Source organism: Pteropus medius, unplaced genomic scaffold (assembly GCF_902729225.1).
Source record: "Pteropus medius unplaced genomic scaffold, Ma_sr-lr_union100, whole genome shotgun sequence".
NCBI classification, from domain to species: domain Eukaryota; kingdom Metazoa; phylum Chordata; class Mammalia; order Chiroptera; family Pteropodidae; genus Pteropus; species Pteropus medius.
This window is the reverse complement of record NW_024353622.1, coordinates 24,126-41,074: the sequence shown is the minus strand read 5'-3', so window position 1 is coordinate 41,074 and position 16,949 is coordinate 24,126. Positions and strand designations below refer to the sequence as shown.

The 16,949-nt window shown below is 51.2% G+C and overlaps 3 gene segments (V, D, J or C); all 3 read left to right on the top strand.

Annotated features, from left to right (window-relative positions):
• The first annotated feature begins 6,668 nt into the window (after nt 1-6,668).
• On the top strand, nt 6,669-7,185 carry LOC120593197 (immunoglobulin heavy variable 3-74-like). The segment is given in 2 exon segments: nt 6,669-6,731; nt 6,833-7,185. Coding segments are annotated over 2 exon segments (399 nt in total).
• A 2,775-nt stretch (nt 7,186-9,960) lies between these two features.
• Nucleotides 9,961-10,586, top strand: LOC120593194 (immunoglobulin heavy variable 4-30-2-like). The segment is given in 2 exon segments: nt 9,961-10,146; nt 10,231-10,586. Coding segments are annotated over 2 exon segments (402 nt in total).
• Nucleotides 10,587-14,549: 3,963 nt separating this feature from the next.
• LOC120593200 (immunoglobulin heavy variable 1-46-like) lies at nt 14,550-15,032 on the top strand. The segment is given in 2 exon segments: nt 14,550-14,633; nt 14,716-15,032. Coding segments are annotated over 2 exon segments (363 nt in total).
• The last annotated feature ends 1,917 nt before the right edge of the window (nt 15,033-16,949 follow it).

The window sequence follows — 16,949 nt, the reverse complement described above, 5'->3', positions numbered from 1 at the left end:
AATGCTCATCTGTCATTCAGGGAAAGGTGTCACGAGTCCAGGTGTCCTGCAGGAAGATGCAGGGTCACCATTTCCTGACAGGTCCTTATCATTTGTCATTGCTTCTGCAGAGGGCACAGTTGCACCTCCCTGGTCTCTGGATGAGGGAGTTAGTTCAGGCATCGTCTGGGATTACGTGTTGGTGTCAGATTCAGGGTTTGGACTGCAGATCCCCCAGCCATTCCTCCCAATTTCCCCTGTTTCTGAAAAGGGAATGATGCTTCAACTTAGGTAAGTATAAAGACTGAGGGGTGAACTCCTACTGCCCACTCTGACATCCAGCACCAGGCCCATGACCTTATGGGAGGATGATCCTGACTCCTGGTAGCAAAGTCACGGTGACGGGTGAGCCAGGTTCTAGCACAGTCCACCTCAGTTCTCTCCTGCAGGGCTGAGCTCCTGAAGAGGCTCCTCACCTCCGACCACAGCCCCCAGTGTCCCTGTCCCTGGCACAGGACTGCTGTCCTCACACACAGGGAACAGTGTGGGGAGACCCTTGATGACGTGGGACCCACATCCAGCCTGTGTGACTTCCCTGTCCCTGCTCAATCACAGTACCACACACGCGGGTTAAAGACTACACACATTGACTCCTCACAGTCTGGAGGTCAGAGCAGGAAGTCAGTCTCCTTGGACAGACATCAAGGTGTGGGCAGGACCACACATGTCTTGGTACTTGTGGGGGGGCTTTATAGTCTGAACACGTCTGCTCCCCAAATTTACATATTGAATTTACATATTGAATTATGAACAGCACAGAGGACAGGGTTAGGAGGTGGGGTCTCTGGAGGTGCTGGATGATGAGTGCAGAGTCCTCGTGAAGGGGATCAGGTCCTTTCTAAATGAAGCCCCAGAGAGCGTGTGCGACCCTTCCCCCCTGTGAGGACAGAGCGAGAATGACCAGATACAAACTCCAATGAGGGCTCTCATTAGTGGTGACCATGCTCGACCTTGACCTTAAATTGCCGCCTCCAGAACTGTGGGAAATACAGCGATGTTGCTGATATAATACCCAGGATTCATATTTTTCCATAGCAGCCTGAGCAAACTCAGACAGTGGTCTGCTTCTGTGTTTCCTGGTCCAGGAGCCACTTTCTTTACATCCTGACTCATGCCCCGTTCTCCATGCCCACAGCCTGGAGGAAGTCACCTCACATCACTGGTCACATTGCATCTTTCCTCTCCTGGAGTCTAATCTCCTCTGCCTCGCTCTGGCGTGAACACTTGTGGCTGTATTAGGAGTGTCTCAGATAAAACAGGAAGCCATTTACCTCAAGACGTCTAATGGCCCTGGAACGACAACGTGCCTTTCCCCTGGAACAGTCACAGCTTCCGAGCACAGAGCGACTGAAACAGCCCTCCGAATACTCACATCCATCCCACAGGCCAGTTCCACTAAGCACATCCCAATATCCCCCAAAGCTGACACATTAAACATGACCTGAATCCCAAAATACCAAAGAGCATCATGTCCAAAGTCCCAAGTCTAATCTCTAACTCAGGTGTCAGTGAGGATTTGGGTGGATGCATCCTGGGCAGAATCCCCTCCACTTGCAGAGCTGTGGTCGTAGAAGACCAGTTACCTCATTCTAAAATGCACTGCAGGGCAGGCACATGGTCACAGTCCAGACCCCTCCCTTCCTAAAAGAAGAAATGAAGTTAGAGAGAAATCACCAGCTGAAGATGACTCTAAGCGCATCTGAGAGAACTACATTGACTCTTAGGACCTGGGGATGAGCTGCTGTGGCTCAGACCCAACCTCTGGCCTGTCGCTGTGCCCTCGGATCCACCTTCCTGGGTCCTGAGGAGCCACCTGATGGAAGAGGAGCCCACTCATCACCTGTGTCCTGCCAGGAGATGAATGAGAATTGACGTCTCCTTTCACTTTATTCTCCCTCTGTGACTTGAAAAATGTCCTCCAACAATTATCACATTGGAAGGAAGGTTTTAGTTAAGACAGTTGCAATTGCAGTATCGCCACAGGAGAGAGGCCGGGGCACCGCTGGGAGCAGCAGTGGCAGCTGGGGACTTGTGGCCTTGGGGTAGATGGTGGGGTCAGTTGACAGAAGTAACTGAGAGGGGACATGGTTTGCACAGGAGGGTCCATAAGCCTGTACCGGGAGGGACGCACCACTGAATGCTGGGTAAGGGGAGGGTTCAGGTGAGTCTCTGTTTCTCTGTGGGGCTTTGAAGGAAAAGTGTACTCAGGACACCAGGGAGTCAGGGGTTAGGGGTTCAGGTCCTGCAGGTGGTCACGGCCTGAATGGGGTCAGGGTCTGCAGACGGTCAGGGACTGCAGGGGGTCAGGGTCTTCAGGGGGCACACAAACTCCATGGACTTGTGTCTCACACCAACACCTCTTACAGATCGAGACTCAGGGCTGGTTTCCTGTGTGATCTGTGGCTTCCTGTCCATGTGGCAGTTTCTAAGGGAACCTGTGTACATTTATCCTTCTCTGCTCACCCTTGACGTTTCTGAATGCACATGTGGTGTTTTGGGTTTTTGTCTTTGTAATGAGGGACACATTTCTCACCTGCGCAAAATAGTCACGTACAGAGTCAGAGATGACTCTGGCAGTTTTCACCAGGCTCAGAGTCCTGAGAACGCTCCGGGGACACTCCTGAATCCTTTCCAATCAGACTCAAACAGGAGCCCCTGGTGGTGTCCCTGACACATAATACTTTTGGGTCTTCTCAGGCCATGGTAGAGACCAGGCCGTTTTCAGGGTATAAAACCCATTGGATTCCACCTCTAACTCTCCTGATGTCAAATGTGTACCAACATGTCTCAGCACGGGTCCTGCGTTCTTTTACTTAATCCACTCTCTTTCCCTTTAGAATTTTTTTCCTTGCATTTCCCTTAGTTTCGTCCCTAAAAATAGCGAGTGTGGTGTCTGTGCTCTAAGTCTCACGACTCAGGAGCTTTACCTGGAGCTCAGGTTGGCAGCTTCAGGCACATTAGGAGAGGCAGATAGGACTTTCCCCCTCCTCACTGCACTGCACAGCCCTGTCGTCCTCAGTGTGGACACATTGGGAAGACAAACGACTGTCCATAGCCAAGTGGACAAGTTGTCTGGTAAACGTTAGATGCTATGGAGGACGCACCTGGTGCAGCTCCAACTATCCCGGAGTCATCACATGCAGGGGTGCTATGGGGAGGACCTGCAGATGGGACCCTCAGATGTGCTGTGTGATCTGGGTGCCATCAATGGAGGGGACACACTGGGCAGGACACAGGATTTTGGGGAAGCCACAAGGACGGCCAGTCTAAAGTCTCTGGAATCCCTGAAGCTGCTGTCCATCACGGGAATCCATGCCACTCGGGTGTGTTTGGTTCAGCCCACATCAGGTTATTTAGGATAAATTCCTGAGTTAGAGAACATGGCTGACACAGTATAACAAACCCTGGACAATGCCTTGACAGCAACACCTGGATTAGTGGTGACTGAAGAAATGGACAGTGGAGCCCGGCCGTGTTTCCACAAGAAACTGACCGTTGTCTGCAGCACTCTGTGTTTTTCAGTAGAGCAGGTTCATGTCACCAAAGACATTTACAGAAGGGGTTGTGGTCAAGGCCTTACGAAAAGCAGTTTTATGGATGGATTACATTTAAAAAATGGTTTTTAATTATTTTCAAGTATACGGCCCATTTGTTAGACATTTATGCCATTTATAAAACGATCTTCCTAAGTGCCATTTCTCTCCTCTGGCTCGCCACCGAGCTGCTACATCAAGGCTAACTGCATTCCCTATGCTGTGCTCCCCACCCCCACGTCCATCTACCGACTACTCATTTGTACTTCTTTAACCCTTTACCCCATGATCACGTTGGACTTATTCCTGGGATGCAAGGTTGGTACACAATCTGCCAATGAATTAATGTGACACTTCGCATTAGCAAATCAAAAGATAAAAAGCATATGATCATATCAATAGATGCAGAAAAAGCATTTGTCAAAATCCAGCCTCCATTTATGATAAAACCTCTCAGCATAGTGGGAATAGACGAAACATACCTCAACATACTAAGACCATATGTGACAACTCAACAGCTAACATCACACTCAATGGAGAAAGGCCAAAAGCCTTTTCTTTAAGATCAGGAACAAGACAAGGATGTCCACTTTCACCACTGCTCATCACTATTGTATTGGAAGTCACAGCCACAGCAACATGACAGGAAAGGGAAATAAAATGTATTTGAATTGGAAAGAAAGAAAACTCATGATTTGCCAATGACATGATACTACATACAGAGAACTCTGAAGATTCCAGCAAAAAAAAAACTGATGGGGGGGATTAATTTTGCTTAAAAATCCCACTGCATGTCTTTAGGAAAACACCTACACTTGTGGGGTTACAGAAGCTGTCCGACCCTGAGAGCAGGCAGAGGGAGAGCTGGCGGGTGACGTCCCCAAGTCGTCCTGCAGTGGGAGGAGGGTCCAGCACGTCGTCCCTCCAAATTATCACTTCGAGGATATCTAAGTCCCTCAGCAATGGCCCTCCCCAGTGTCCCCTCTGTTCCCAGTCCCAGCGGAAGAGGCTCACAGGTGTGTGCTGCCAGCACTAGCCAGGTGATGGGATTAGGGGAGCAGCAGCTGGACCTGTCCGTGGGGCCCACATCTCCGTGGAGGTGACGGCTTCCTTACGACCAATGCACTGTGCTTGGAGTTTGTGTCAGGAAACACGGTTGTGCTTGTTATCGTGGAGGATGTAAAGGATCAAACGTACGGCTTTCAGACAGTTTAGACTCATCTCTGTTGTCCTTCACCACGAGCAGTCAGGGGGCGGAGCCTGACCTGCCTCCCTTGTCGTAGAAAGAGCTTCAGCCGAGCGTCCGATTCCCTTCTCCTCATTGTACCTTCCACAGAACAGCAGGAGAAACACGTCACACAAGTTCCCCACCGTCCATAACAAGAACCGCCTCCCTCCAGGTTCCACTAAGAAGGTTCCAGCACCATCTGAGCACCCGTCACGATGGTCGTCGTCACCCACATTACTGCATCTGCTCAGGACAGCTGAGGTTTCCTCCACGAAGACTGAGGCTGCTCCCCGGCTCCTGTCTTTCTCTCTGAGCTCCCCCCAGATCCTCCTCTAAAGACCCGTCCACAGCATGGAGGCTTCTTCTAACACGCATCTCAGCACCCTTCCAGCATCTTTGCCCAGCCCGGTTCCAAAGCCGTGTTTCATTTTTACGTATCTCTTACAGCAGCACCCCGTTTCTCTTTACCAAATTATTGTCCATGTGAGCTGCTATAAAAAAGTAACAGAGATGAAGCGGCTGAGAGAGAAAACTGGAATTAACTTCACACAGTCCTGGGAGAGAGAATCCATGGTAAAGACAACCACAGACTCAGCATCTTGAGGTCTCGCTTCCTGGTTTACACACGGCCTTCTGTGCCCTCACCGGGGGAAGTGCTCCCTGAATTTAAGACAACGGATTTTTGAATGATTAACTGTTTCTAGTTGAAGTTTTGTTCTTTCTAGGGCTGGGCCCTCTGGACACCTATCACAAGGGCAGACAGATTATGATCTCGTATTTTTCTGGGGCACCTGAGTATCCAGCCCTCGGGGTGCAGCATCCATGATGTCACATAGCTGATATGTGGAAGGGAATTTACTGATTAGCACCTAGTGCAGCTTGCTTGTCACTGTGGCTGCGTGTCATAAGAAGAATAACATTTTATCAGGTCTCTCCATCTACAGGCTGAGCATTGGCTTTTCTCGTAGAGCCCAGGGACGGGGGACACTCCAACATCTCTCAGCAGGTGCGCGGACTCACACGGCTCACAGACGCACTCATCGGAAAGAGACTCAGCACTGACCCGTGCGAGCTGGTGTCACACCACACGCTGCATTTCCAATTAAGATGCTGAGGATATAACATGGACATCATGTATGTGCGTGCGATTCCAACTGTACACACCATCCTGGCGTGGCTGTGGCTGACAGAGCTCTACCACAGCAAGACGACTACCGTATACGCGCAAATATCAGTGGACAGAGAAAGTAAGAGGCACAAAGAGTGACTCTCAGATGGACCAGACGCCTGCAATACACCTGTGAGCCTGGTTCTCGCACGTGCTCTCCGTTAGCACTAGAAGGCAGCAAATCCCACACGCACTCATGCAGGACGGAGACCTGCACCCTACTGGGCATGTCCCCTCTGTCCTGGAGGTGGCCCAGGCGAGCAGTGGGGTGCAGTGGGGAGCGTGCAGAGCCAGACACATGAGTTCACTCTTATACACGTGAGCTCTCGACACCAGCAAGATCTGTGGTCCTGTTTGGCCTGTTCACCTCTGATGCAGGTAAATGATATCACATCACATGACTTACATGCATGAGTAAAATAAGAAGCTGGTGCTAAGTGTTTAAGTAAGACATGTCACAGTAAAAGTCATATTTCACCAAACAATCTCATTGTCACTATGTGCTCAGGTACATCGAGGCCTGCTCTCTGGGACTCTGCCCTCTCTGTGGGGCCCCAACCCCAGAGCTCCTTATACAGTCAGAGCTCATGCAAATAGGGCCCCTCTGCTGATAAAAGCCAGCGCAGCCCCGAGCCTGCAGCTCTGGGACAGGAGCCCAGCTCCGCGATTCCCAGGGATCCCCATTCCGGGATCAGGTCTGAACACGCACGCCGCACCATGGCGTTTGGGCTCAGCTGGGTTTTCCTCATCGCTGTTTTACGAGGTGACTGATGGGGAACAAGGGACACTGTGTACGTGAGTGGGTGTGAGTGAGGAACAGGAATGTGTGACATTTTCCTGATCCCGACGTGTCTGTGTTCGCAGGTGTCCAGTGTGAGGTGCAGCTGGTGGAGTCTGGGGGAGACGTGGTGCGGCCCGGGGGGTCTCTGCGACTCTCCTGTGCAGCCTCTGGATTCACCTTCAGTAGCTTCTGGATGCACTGGATCGGCCAGGCTCCGGGGAAGGGGCTGGAGTGGGTCTCATACATTAGTGGTGATGGCAGCAGCACATACTACGCTGCCTCCGTGAAGGGCCGATTCACCATCTCCAGAGACAACGCCAAGAACACGCTGTATCTGCAAATGAGCAGCCTGAAGGCTGAGGACACGGCCATGTATTACTGTGCGAGAGACACAGTGAGGGGACTTCAGTGTGAGCCCAGTCACAAACCTCCCTGAGGGAGAAAGGAGGGGTGCTCAGGTCACCAGGGGGAGCTCAGGACACCAGGGGGCGCTAAGGGTACACACAGCACAGCACACACAGACCAGCCCAGCAGCAGGTGCAAAGGGACCGGGGGAAGGAGCTTCCCATTCGCAGCAGCAATTTCCTCTCAAATCTCTCAGCTGCCTCCCAGGAGAATTACTGCTGCTTCTTTGTGGCTCTAATTTTCCACATTCTCACACACACAAGAAATGAAGAATTAACCTGTCTGTAGACGGTGTATCATCAGTGCCTGGGGACCTTTCCTGCACCAGCTTTCAATGTGTTCTTTCTGATTTCATGACAGAGAAACCACCTGTGGGCTTTGTGTCCTGAGGCTGGGAACTGTTTCCACACAGAGAGACACAGCATGTGCAGGGACCTGTGTGCTGAGCTCAGGCTCTGCCCCCCACAGACACACGCTGTCCCCACGTGGGCCTCCCTTCAGACAGGACACATGGCCCACATGGGAGGACCTGTCCCTCAGGACTCTATCCCATAGGATCTCTGTCCTGTCTGCAGCACGTTAACCTCTTTTTCCTCATTTACTCAGGTGGATGTTGAAACACCCCAACATCACCCACTATCATCTACTGTCCTAGTTACACGACATCTGTTTAGTCATGTGTCTCCTGTGCTTCCGTGCCCCTCACTCTCAAGCACTCCCCACGTACCAGTCACAGCAAAGAGGGTTAATAATTTTTGACATGGGTCTCCTCCAATGATTCTGCACTATGTCCTGGCATCACACAGTCGCTGAGCTGTTGTGCCTTCAGACGCCATCACAGTCATTGCTGTAAATTCTCCCCACATCCGAGAAAGCTCCTAGTAAGAGGGTAGCTGCAGGTGGTGTGAACAGAGTGGTGAGGGTTCAGGTGAGGGACCACGTGTGTTTGGACTTCTCTCTGGTTCCTGGTCGGATAGAGGATGGCGCACTATGAGCTCCCCACACACGTGGCCTCCTCTTTACCCTAAAGAGCATTTCTCTTCCCAGGCCTCATGGGGTGGCCCAGCACCCCTAATACAAGCTGAACCTGTACTGATCACTCTCTCCTATAGGGCATCTTAGCTGTTAAGATCTACTTAGGGAATCAAGCCCCTCTACTCCACTCACATTGTGTCCCAGGTAACTATGGGTTTCTCTCCTTTATCAATAGAAATGAATCATGTAAATGGGAGAGGAATTCACAACTCGGACCCACTCGTCTATAGAAGCCCCATCCATCACTCAGTGATACAGCCCCCCACACGCACACCCAATATGAAAGCTTCAGCCTGAACAGAAACACAGTGGGGGAGATGAACCCAGAGTTAGGGAAGAAGCGTGTGCTCGCTCATGATGTGCTCAGGGTTGAATGAGGAGCTCCTGAGGATACGACTGTGTGTCCCAGGCCTGTCCCCAAGGTTCACAGTGGAGGATGAAGGATGCAGTGATTTTTTCCGTATGAAGTGGGGACAGAATAGGGCCAGGTGCTGCAGTTGGTGTGAATGCAAAGGCTCCCTGCATTGAGTGTGCTTATGTACTTTATCGCCTTCTCTACATTATGATGTTTAACAACTTTCAAATATTTCTTGATGGGGAGATTCTTCCCCTCATGATGGAACCAGTTCTTAGATACAGCACAGGTCTTAGCCTGGCACACGCCTTTCACATGGCAACTAAGCCCCCAGGGCACCCGACTATGTCTGCCCGCACATCCCGGGACACGATACTCCTCCACCTTCGTCATCCCAGGCCCAGCTGCCAGCAAATGGAGAACCACGTCCAGCTCTGAGCCCAACGAAATGGTTCACACGAGTCAGGCACAAGCTCTTCACCAGTCCTGCTAACCCTTTACCCGGGAAACCCCAGGAAAACTTGGTTCTAAGGACCCCTCTCCCTGCTGTACATGGCTCCTGACACCCTGGTGTCTTCCCTGTGGCCCCTGGTGGCATCCAGGTCTCCAGTCTCCAGGATTCTGAGTGTGATAAACTCGGTTTTGCCCTGATTCCCTCCTGCAATAATAAAGGTTGCATGGCACTGGTCGAGGGAATGACACAGATCGATAGACCGGAATGTGTGTGACCTTGGATCAGCCAAGGGTTTCTCAGATGTGACACACACAGGTTGGACCTTAAGGAAAAAGTAGGCGAATATAAATACGTGATATTTGAAATATTATTTCAAAATTTAGTTAAATCTCCAAATAAATAATATAATTAAATATGTCGTAAAAATATTATATAGAATATGTAAAGACTTTATTGTTTAACAAAAAATAAAAAATAAATAAGAAAAAGTACAATATGAAGTGTCCAGCATCAGAAGTCTTCCAGCCTGATTATGGAGAGAGGCAGCTACTTAGACAAAGACAACTCACATGTGCTTCAATGAAGGAGGGAATTGGAGAAGACTGTCTTTTATTTTTGATGTAATTTATAACAAAGGTGAAAAAGTATGATTTCCTTGAATTATGTTTATAAATAGTTGGGGTCCGTGAATATATTCAATCTGTTTGAAGTAAAAATATGTCTGACCATCATGCTAATCACTTTCATAATTATGAGAAACACTTATAAGTTTAAAAATGGTGACCTACTCAAAGTCCAGCGTTTATTCGTATACTATGAAAAGCAGGGTTTCCTTAGACCTGTTTCAATGTACCTTAGAGATCGGTTGCTCTGCCATCCCACACTCAGACACCGTATGTATTAAAGGGAAGAGCCCCAGCTGGACCCCAGAGACGCCAGGGAGCCTGACCCAGTCCCTCCCCACTTATGAGGAGCAGGCTGCCCACATGCAAATTCCTCCTCCAGCCCCAGGGTAAAACCTGTGTGGGCTGTGGACGCTCACAGCTCTCTCCTCACACAGGGCTCAGGTCTCTGGGGAAGCAGCGCTGTGGTCGAGGTGAAGATGAGACTGTGGGGTCTTCTCCTGTGCCTGGTGACAGCCCCCCAAGGTGAGTGTCTCAGATGTCAGACAGGGGTCTGTGGGATGCCTGTGACTGCAGGTGACTGACAGGACTGATGCTCCTTGTCCCCAGGTGTCCTGTCTGAGGAGGAGCTAAAGCAGTGGGGCTTGCAACAGCTGAAGCCCTCGCAGACCTTCTCGCTCACCTGCGCTGACTATAAAGTCTCCCTCACAAGCAGCGGTTACTGCTGGAACTGGATCCGCCAGCCCCCTGGAAAGGGGCTGGAGTGGATGGGGAGAATTTGTTACAATGGGAACACATACTACAGCCCGTCCCTGAAGAGTCGCACCTCCATCTCCAGAGACACCTCCAAGAACCAATTCTCCCTGCAGCTGAACTCTGCGACCATCGAGGACACGGCCGTGTATTACTGTGCGAGAGACACAGTGAGGGGACCTCAGTGTGAGCCCAGACACAAACCTCCCTGAGGGAGACAGGAGGGGGCGCTGCAGGGGCCGATCAGGTCACAAGGGGGCGCCGAGGTCACACAAAGCACAGAACACACAGACCAGACCAGCAGCAGGTGCACAGGGAGGTGGGAGGGGGAGTCTGGGTGAGAACAGCGATTTCCTCTCAAAGTTCACAGCTGCCCACGAGCACAACCCTGACTTTTTTGATGTAGCTCTAAATTTTTCTGTTCTCCCTGCAGACTAAATTGAAAACGTGCCCTGTGTGTCTGTAGATGACATATCACTGGTGGCTGGGGACCTTCCTTCACCAGTTTTCTATGTGTCTGTTTTCATGTCTCAGCAGAGGGACCAACCTGAGGGCTGTTTTCTTCCCTGTGGCCGGAAAATACCTGCACAGAGAGACCCGGCCCAGTGCAGACTCCTGTGTGCTGAGCTCAGGCTCTCTGGCCACCAGGCACACGCTGTCTCCACATGAGCCCTCCCTTCAGACAGGACACATGGACACAGGGGCAGGATCAGCCCCCAGGGACTGTGTGCCGTTTTGTCACGCGCAGCACACAGGTTCCTCAGGTTCTTCCTTGCCACCATCCCTTACACAGGCCAGATGTCTGCATCCCAGAGATTTCCCTCCCCCCCCCCCCCCCCCCCCCCCCCCCCCCCCCCCCTCCCCCTCCCCCCCCCCCCCCCCCCCCTCCCTCCCTCTCCTGTCTCTCTAAGTCTGTCCTACGCCGTGAGCTCCATGGGGCTAGAGCTCAGCTCAATCTCTACGCCCCTACCCAGGCCAGTCACAGAGAAGGGATTATGTACATACGTGGCATTCACACGTCCCCACTTCCTCTCCTATTGTCCCTCTTACACGTCTTTCTGTTTGTGGACCCCCCAGGCAGGTTATATCAGGGGGTCTAAAGCGACGTGCTCACCCTCCGTGTCATGCACACTTATTATTCAAGGTCACACAGACGATTTTGAAGGTCTGTGTCAGGTGGGGGCACAGCTGGCTGCTGACCCATGGACACCACTAAGAACTCAGAAACCTGATGAAAAAATATATCTTGATGAACCAGAGCACAAGCTAAACACCTCATTGTGGCCATGGTGAGCCAGGGGTCAGGGAACACGCTGGATATGCTGGTCACTTATCACATGTTCTTATTTTTACAACTCCAGTCCTAGTGGGGCGGGACCACCACACTGTGACCTCACTTAGTTTTCAAGCCTCCTCAATGCCCTATTTAAACACCATCACTGAGAATTCAGACCCCAAGGCATGAATTTTGAATAACCGAACTCAGTTCATAATATTCCACCAGTGGATCCCAAAATTCATGTCTTTCTCTCACGCTTAATACATTAACTCCAACCCAACTTTCCTAAATATAGTACTAGTTGCAGCACCAACTCTAAAGTTTAGGTCCAACGTCTCATCTAAATATCATCTCATTAGTTATTGGTGGGACTTGACATACGATTCAGACTGAGTCTAACGTTCTCTCCAACTGTGAACCTATAAAACCTGCTGACTTATGTGCTTCCTAAATACGATGGAGGGGCCGCCAAAGGGTGGGAACCTCCATCTGGACTCTACGACAGTCTCTCTGTGGCTCTGCTGGGCGCCAGTCGCACCCCCAGGCACTGCCAGGTGCTGGTCAATCCAAAGGCTTTGATTGGAGGCCGTGTCACCCGTTACACTGAGCTGATGGTCCAGGTCTTGACCAGAGAATCCTCCCTGATCACCTCTGAGTCTCCTCCAAGGTCATTCTGCCCTTTTCTTCAACATACTGCATCTTCAGCACCGTGTGGGTTATGATCCTGTTTAGTAAAATCCATGAAGTCTGACATCTCCCGTCATTCCACCCCACCATCTGCTCCCCTTCATTTCAAAGTGGCTTCTGCTGGGATCATCCCTCACTGGCTGACGCTGAGATGGCCGATGAGACCCGCAGGCCAGGACTTAGATTTTTTTTTATGTAATGTTTTTAGCAACACTTTTCCTGCCCTCTTCAGAACGTAGTCCACAATTTTGGCTTATGCATGAATGGTCCTATTTCACAACTCCACATTCAGAGAGGCATTTGATTCATACTGCTGTCTTTGATCCATCACTGTCCTACCACGTTCTACTGGAAACATTACAAAGAAGGAACCAACCAACTCACCTTTAGCTTAGTAATCCCTGAGCTAAATACACACTTGCACTGCGCACAGCTCTACCTTCAACTTCACCCTAAACCTGGCCACCCACTTCTGTGAAACTTTGTGACAAGGTCACATTTCCTCCAAAACCCGTGACCTATTCTCATTTCCATTGACACTTCACCAAAACGGCTCCCAATGTTGACACTCCAACCACCGTGTCCTCGTGACTGTGTGCGTGTTTTCTCAGTGCGGGAGCTTCCTCCACGGCTCTCCCATCCTCTCTCTGACCAGAAGGATGTTCATCACCTTCCTGGTTATGTCGGCACAGGCACAGGTTCCTGACAGAAGTGCTTACAAGACGTCCTCACGCAGAGACCAGTGCCTCTCAGCCATGATCGTGGACCGCGTGTCCCAGTGCATCCTGGAAGCCAGGACTCCTGCATCTCCTCCCGCCTGCTCTCAGCTCCATCTGGAAGAGAGCGCTCTCATGGGTTGAATAGTGTTTCAGGAATGACAGCACCTGGTCCTGGAGTGAGGTGACACATGCACCTTTTGAGTCCAGCCAGGGGGACTGATGCCCCTTCAAAATGTGACCTCACCTGAGGTCTAACACGTCATCATCTGTTGTACTCTCCAGATTCCAGCTTCCTGAGTGACACTCGAATATATTATGACATTCAGTGATTTCGTGTCAATTATATCTGTCCAGGTGTCTCTTACAAGTAGTGAGATTAGATCCCTACATCTAGTAACAGGTCAAAGGTGACATCTGTGGGAACCTCTGCTGTGTGCATCTAATTCATAGACTAGTAGAAGTAGACTGTCCATCAAACAGCATGGTCTGTGTTTGCAGGGATTTTCCAATGTCACCTTCAACCCGAGGGAACTAAAGGACACTGGAGTCCCCAAACCCTCAAGAGCTTCCAAACTCAGGGGAGTGCTGCCTGTGTCAGTGCGTCCGTCTGCCCCAGGGAAGGGGCTCCTGGTGGATTCACAAAGCTCTTGCTTGGGGACTCCCTGCAGCATAGTGTGGGGTGACTGAGGTCTATTCACTCTTTCCGGAGGTGATGCATATGGTGTACCTGAGGGAACATCCCAATGTCACGGCACAGACATTGAATCCTGGACTGCAGGCACTGCAAGGTCAATGCCCCTGAGCCCACACGGGGCCCTCTCCTGCAGGGTGATGACTCGGCTGCAGGGGGCACTCAGGCCCCACTAAACAGCAGCTGCAGCTCCAGTAGCAGGTGCAGGGAGAGTGGGTAGGGCCTTACTCGGTGGGTCTGGGGCTTCCTCCTTTCATAACATTTAATTAACAGTCAGACAGGGATGCTGAAGAAACAACAATGTCCTACTCTGTCAGGACCCTTTGCCAAACTCAAGAAAGCAATAGGAACCAAACACGAGGAACAGATCTAGCCCACCTAGTCCTCTGAGTAGTGAAGAGCTGGTGGCAAGGATGGTTGACTAAATCACTAGGTGTGGCATTTAGGAGACACTCTGATCCTGGAATGAGACATTCTCACTAAGAGCCTAGAACCAGTTCTGGTGTCACCGTGTCACACAAAGTAGGTGGACAGTGAGGAGAAGACTTGTGAGACTTGCTCCTCAGTGGCAGGAACTGTGTACTGAGATCAGGGCCCTGGCAGATAACAAATGTCTCCAACAAGAATTGGGACTGGACCCACAAATGCCCATTGTGCATGGTCCTTGTATCATTGACTCTCTCTCAGGTGGGGCCAAGAATTGAGCTATGAATACTCTACCTCATGAATATGCAAATGGTATGAGGTGCGCTAGGTTAAGTAGGGACCTGTCTGTGTCCTCACAACACCCACCATCACACCTTCCGCCACAGAGGACCTGACAGCACCACCCTCAGCATGGACTGGAGCTGGAGCGTCCTCCTCCTGGTGGCAGTGGCCACAGGTAAGGGGATCCCCAGCTCTGGGCGGACGAGGGCACCAGGGCCAGTCAGGGCTCTGTAGCCACTGCTGTCTCCTCTCCACAGGTGTCCACGCCCAGGTCCAGCTGGTGCAGTCTGGGGCTGAGGTGAAGAAGCCTGGGGCCTCCGTGAAGGTCTCCTGCAAGGCTTCCGGATACACCTTCACCAGCTACTATATGAACTGGGTGCGACAGGCACCAGGACAAGGGCTTGAGTGGATGGGACGGGTTTACCCTAACAGTGGTAGCACAAACTACGCGCAGAAGTTCAAGGGCCGAGTCACCATCACCGCAGACAAGTCCAGCAGCACAGCCTACATGGAGCTGAGCAGTCTGAGGCCTGAGGACACGGCCACATATTACTGTGCGAGAGACACAGTGTGACGAGCCACATCCTGAGAGTGACAGAAACCCTGAGGGAGAGGGCAGCTGAGTGGGGCTCAGGAAGGAAGGGAACAATAATTCCCCTGAAGTTCTCACACAGAGTCAGGTACCAGAGATGGAGAAGAAGATCTCAAATGCTCATCTGTCATTCAGGGAAAGGTGTCACGAGTCCAGGTGTCCTGCAGGAAGATGCAGGCTCACCATTTCCTGACAGGTCCTTATCATTTGTCATTGCTTCTGCAGAGGGCACAGCTGCACCTCCCTGGTCTCTGGATGAGGGGAGTTAGTTCAGGCATCGTCTCGGATTACGTGTTGGTGTCAGATTCAGGGTTTGGACTGCAGATCCCCCAGCCATTCCTCCCAATTTCCCCTGAATAGGGAATGATGCTTCAATATAGGTAAGTATAAAGACTGAAGGGTGAACTCCTACTGCCCAGTCTGAGGTCCCGCACCAGGCCCATGACCTTATGGGAGGATGATCCTGACTCCTAGTAGCAAAGTCATGGTGACGGGTGAGCCAGGTTCTAGCACAGTCCACCTCAGTTTGCTCCTGCAGGGCTGAGCTCCTGAAGAGGCTCCTCCCCTCAGACCACAGCCCCCAGTGTCCCTGTCCCTGGGGCAGGACTGCTGTCCTCACACACAGGGAGCAGTGTGGGGAGACCCTTGATGACGTGGGACCCACATCCAGCCTGTGTGACTTCCCTGTCCCTGCTCAATCACAGTACCACACACGTGGGTTAAAGACTACACACATTGACTCCTCACAGTCTGGAGGTCAGAGCAGGAAGTCAGTCTCCCTGGACAGACATCAAGGTGTGGGCAGGACCACACGTGTCTTGGTACTTGTTGGGGGGGCTCTGTAGTCTGAACACGTCTGCTCCCCAAATTTACATATTGAAATATGAACAGCACAGAGGACAGTGTTAGGAGTTGGGGTCTCTGGAGGTGCTGAATGATGAGTGCAGAGTCCTTGTGAAGGGGATCAGGTCCTTTCTAAATGAAGCCCCAGAGAGCATGTGCGACCCTTCCCCCCTGTGAGGACAGAGCGAGAATTGCCAGATACAAACTCCAGTGAGGGCTCTCATTAGTGGTGACCATGCTCGACCTTGACCTTAAATTGCCGCCTCCAGAACTGTGGGAAATACAGCGATGTTGCTGATATAATACCGAGGATTCATATTTTCCCATAGCAGCCTGAGCAAACTCAGACAGTGGTCTGCTTCTGTGTTTCCTGGTCCAGGAGCCACTTTCTTTACATCCTGACACATGCCCTGTTCTCCATGCCCACAGCCTGGAGGAAGTCACCTCACGTCACTGGTCACGTTGCTTCCTTTCTCTCCTGGAGTCTAATCTCCTCAGCCTCGCTCTGGCGTGAACATTTGTGGCTGTATTAGGATTCTCTCAGATAAAACAGGAAGCCATTTACCTCAAGACGTCTAATGGCCCTGGAATAGCAACGTGCCTTTTCCCTTGGAACTGTCACAGCTTCTGAGCACAGAGCCACTGAAACAGCCCTCCAAATATTCACATCCGTCGCACAGGCCAGTTCCACTAAGCACATCCCAACATCCCCCACAGCTGACTCATTAAACATGACCTGAAGCCTAAAATACCGAAGAGTATCATATCCAAAGTCCCAAGTGTAATCTCTAACTCAGCTGTCAGTGAGGATTCGGGTGCATGTATCCTGGGGCAGAATCCTCACCACCTGCAGGCCTGTGGTCCTAGAAGACCAGTTACCTCATTCTAAAATGCACTGCAGGGCAGGCACAGGGTCACAGTCCAGACTCTGCCCTTCACAAGAGAGGAAATGAAGTTAGAGAGAAATCACCAGTTGAAGATGATGTTACGCTCATCTGAGAGAACTCCATTGGGTCTTATGACCTGGGGATGAGCTGCTGTGGCTCACACTCAACC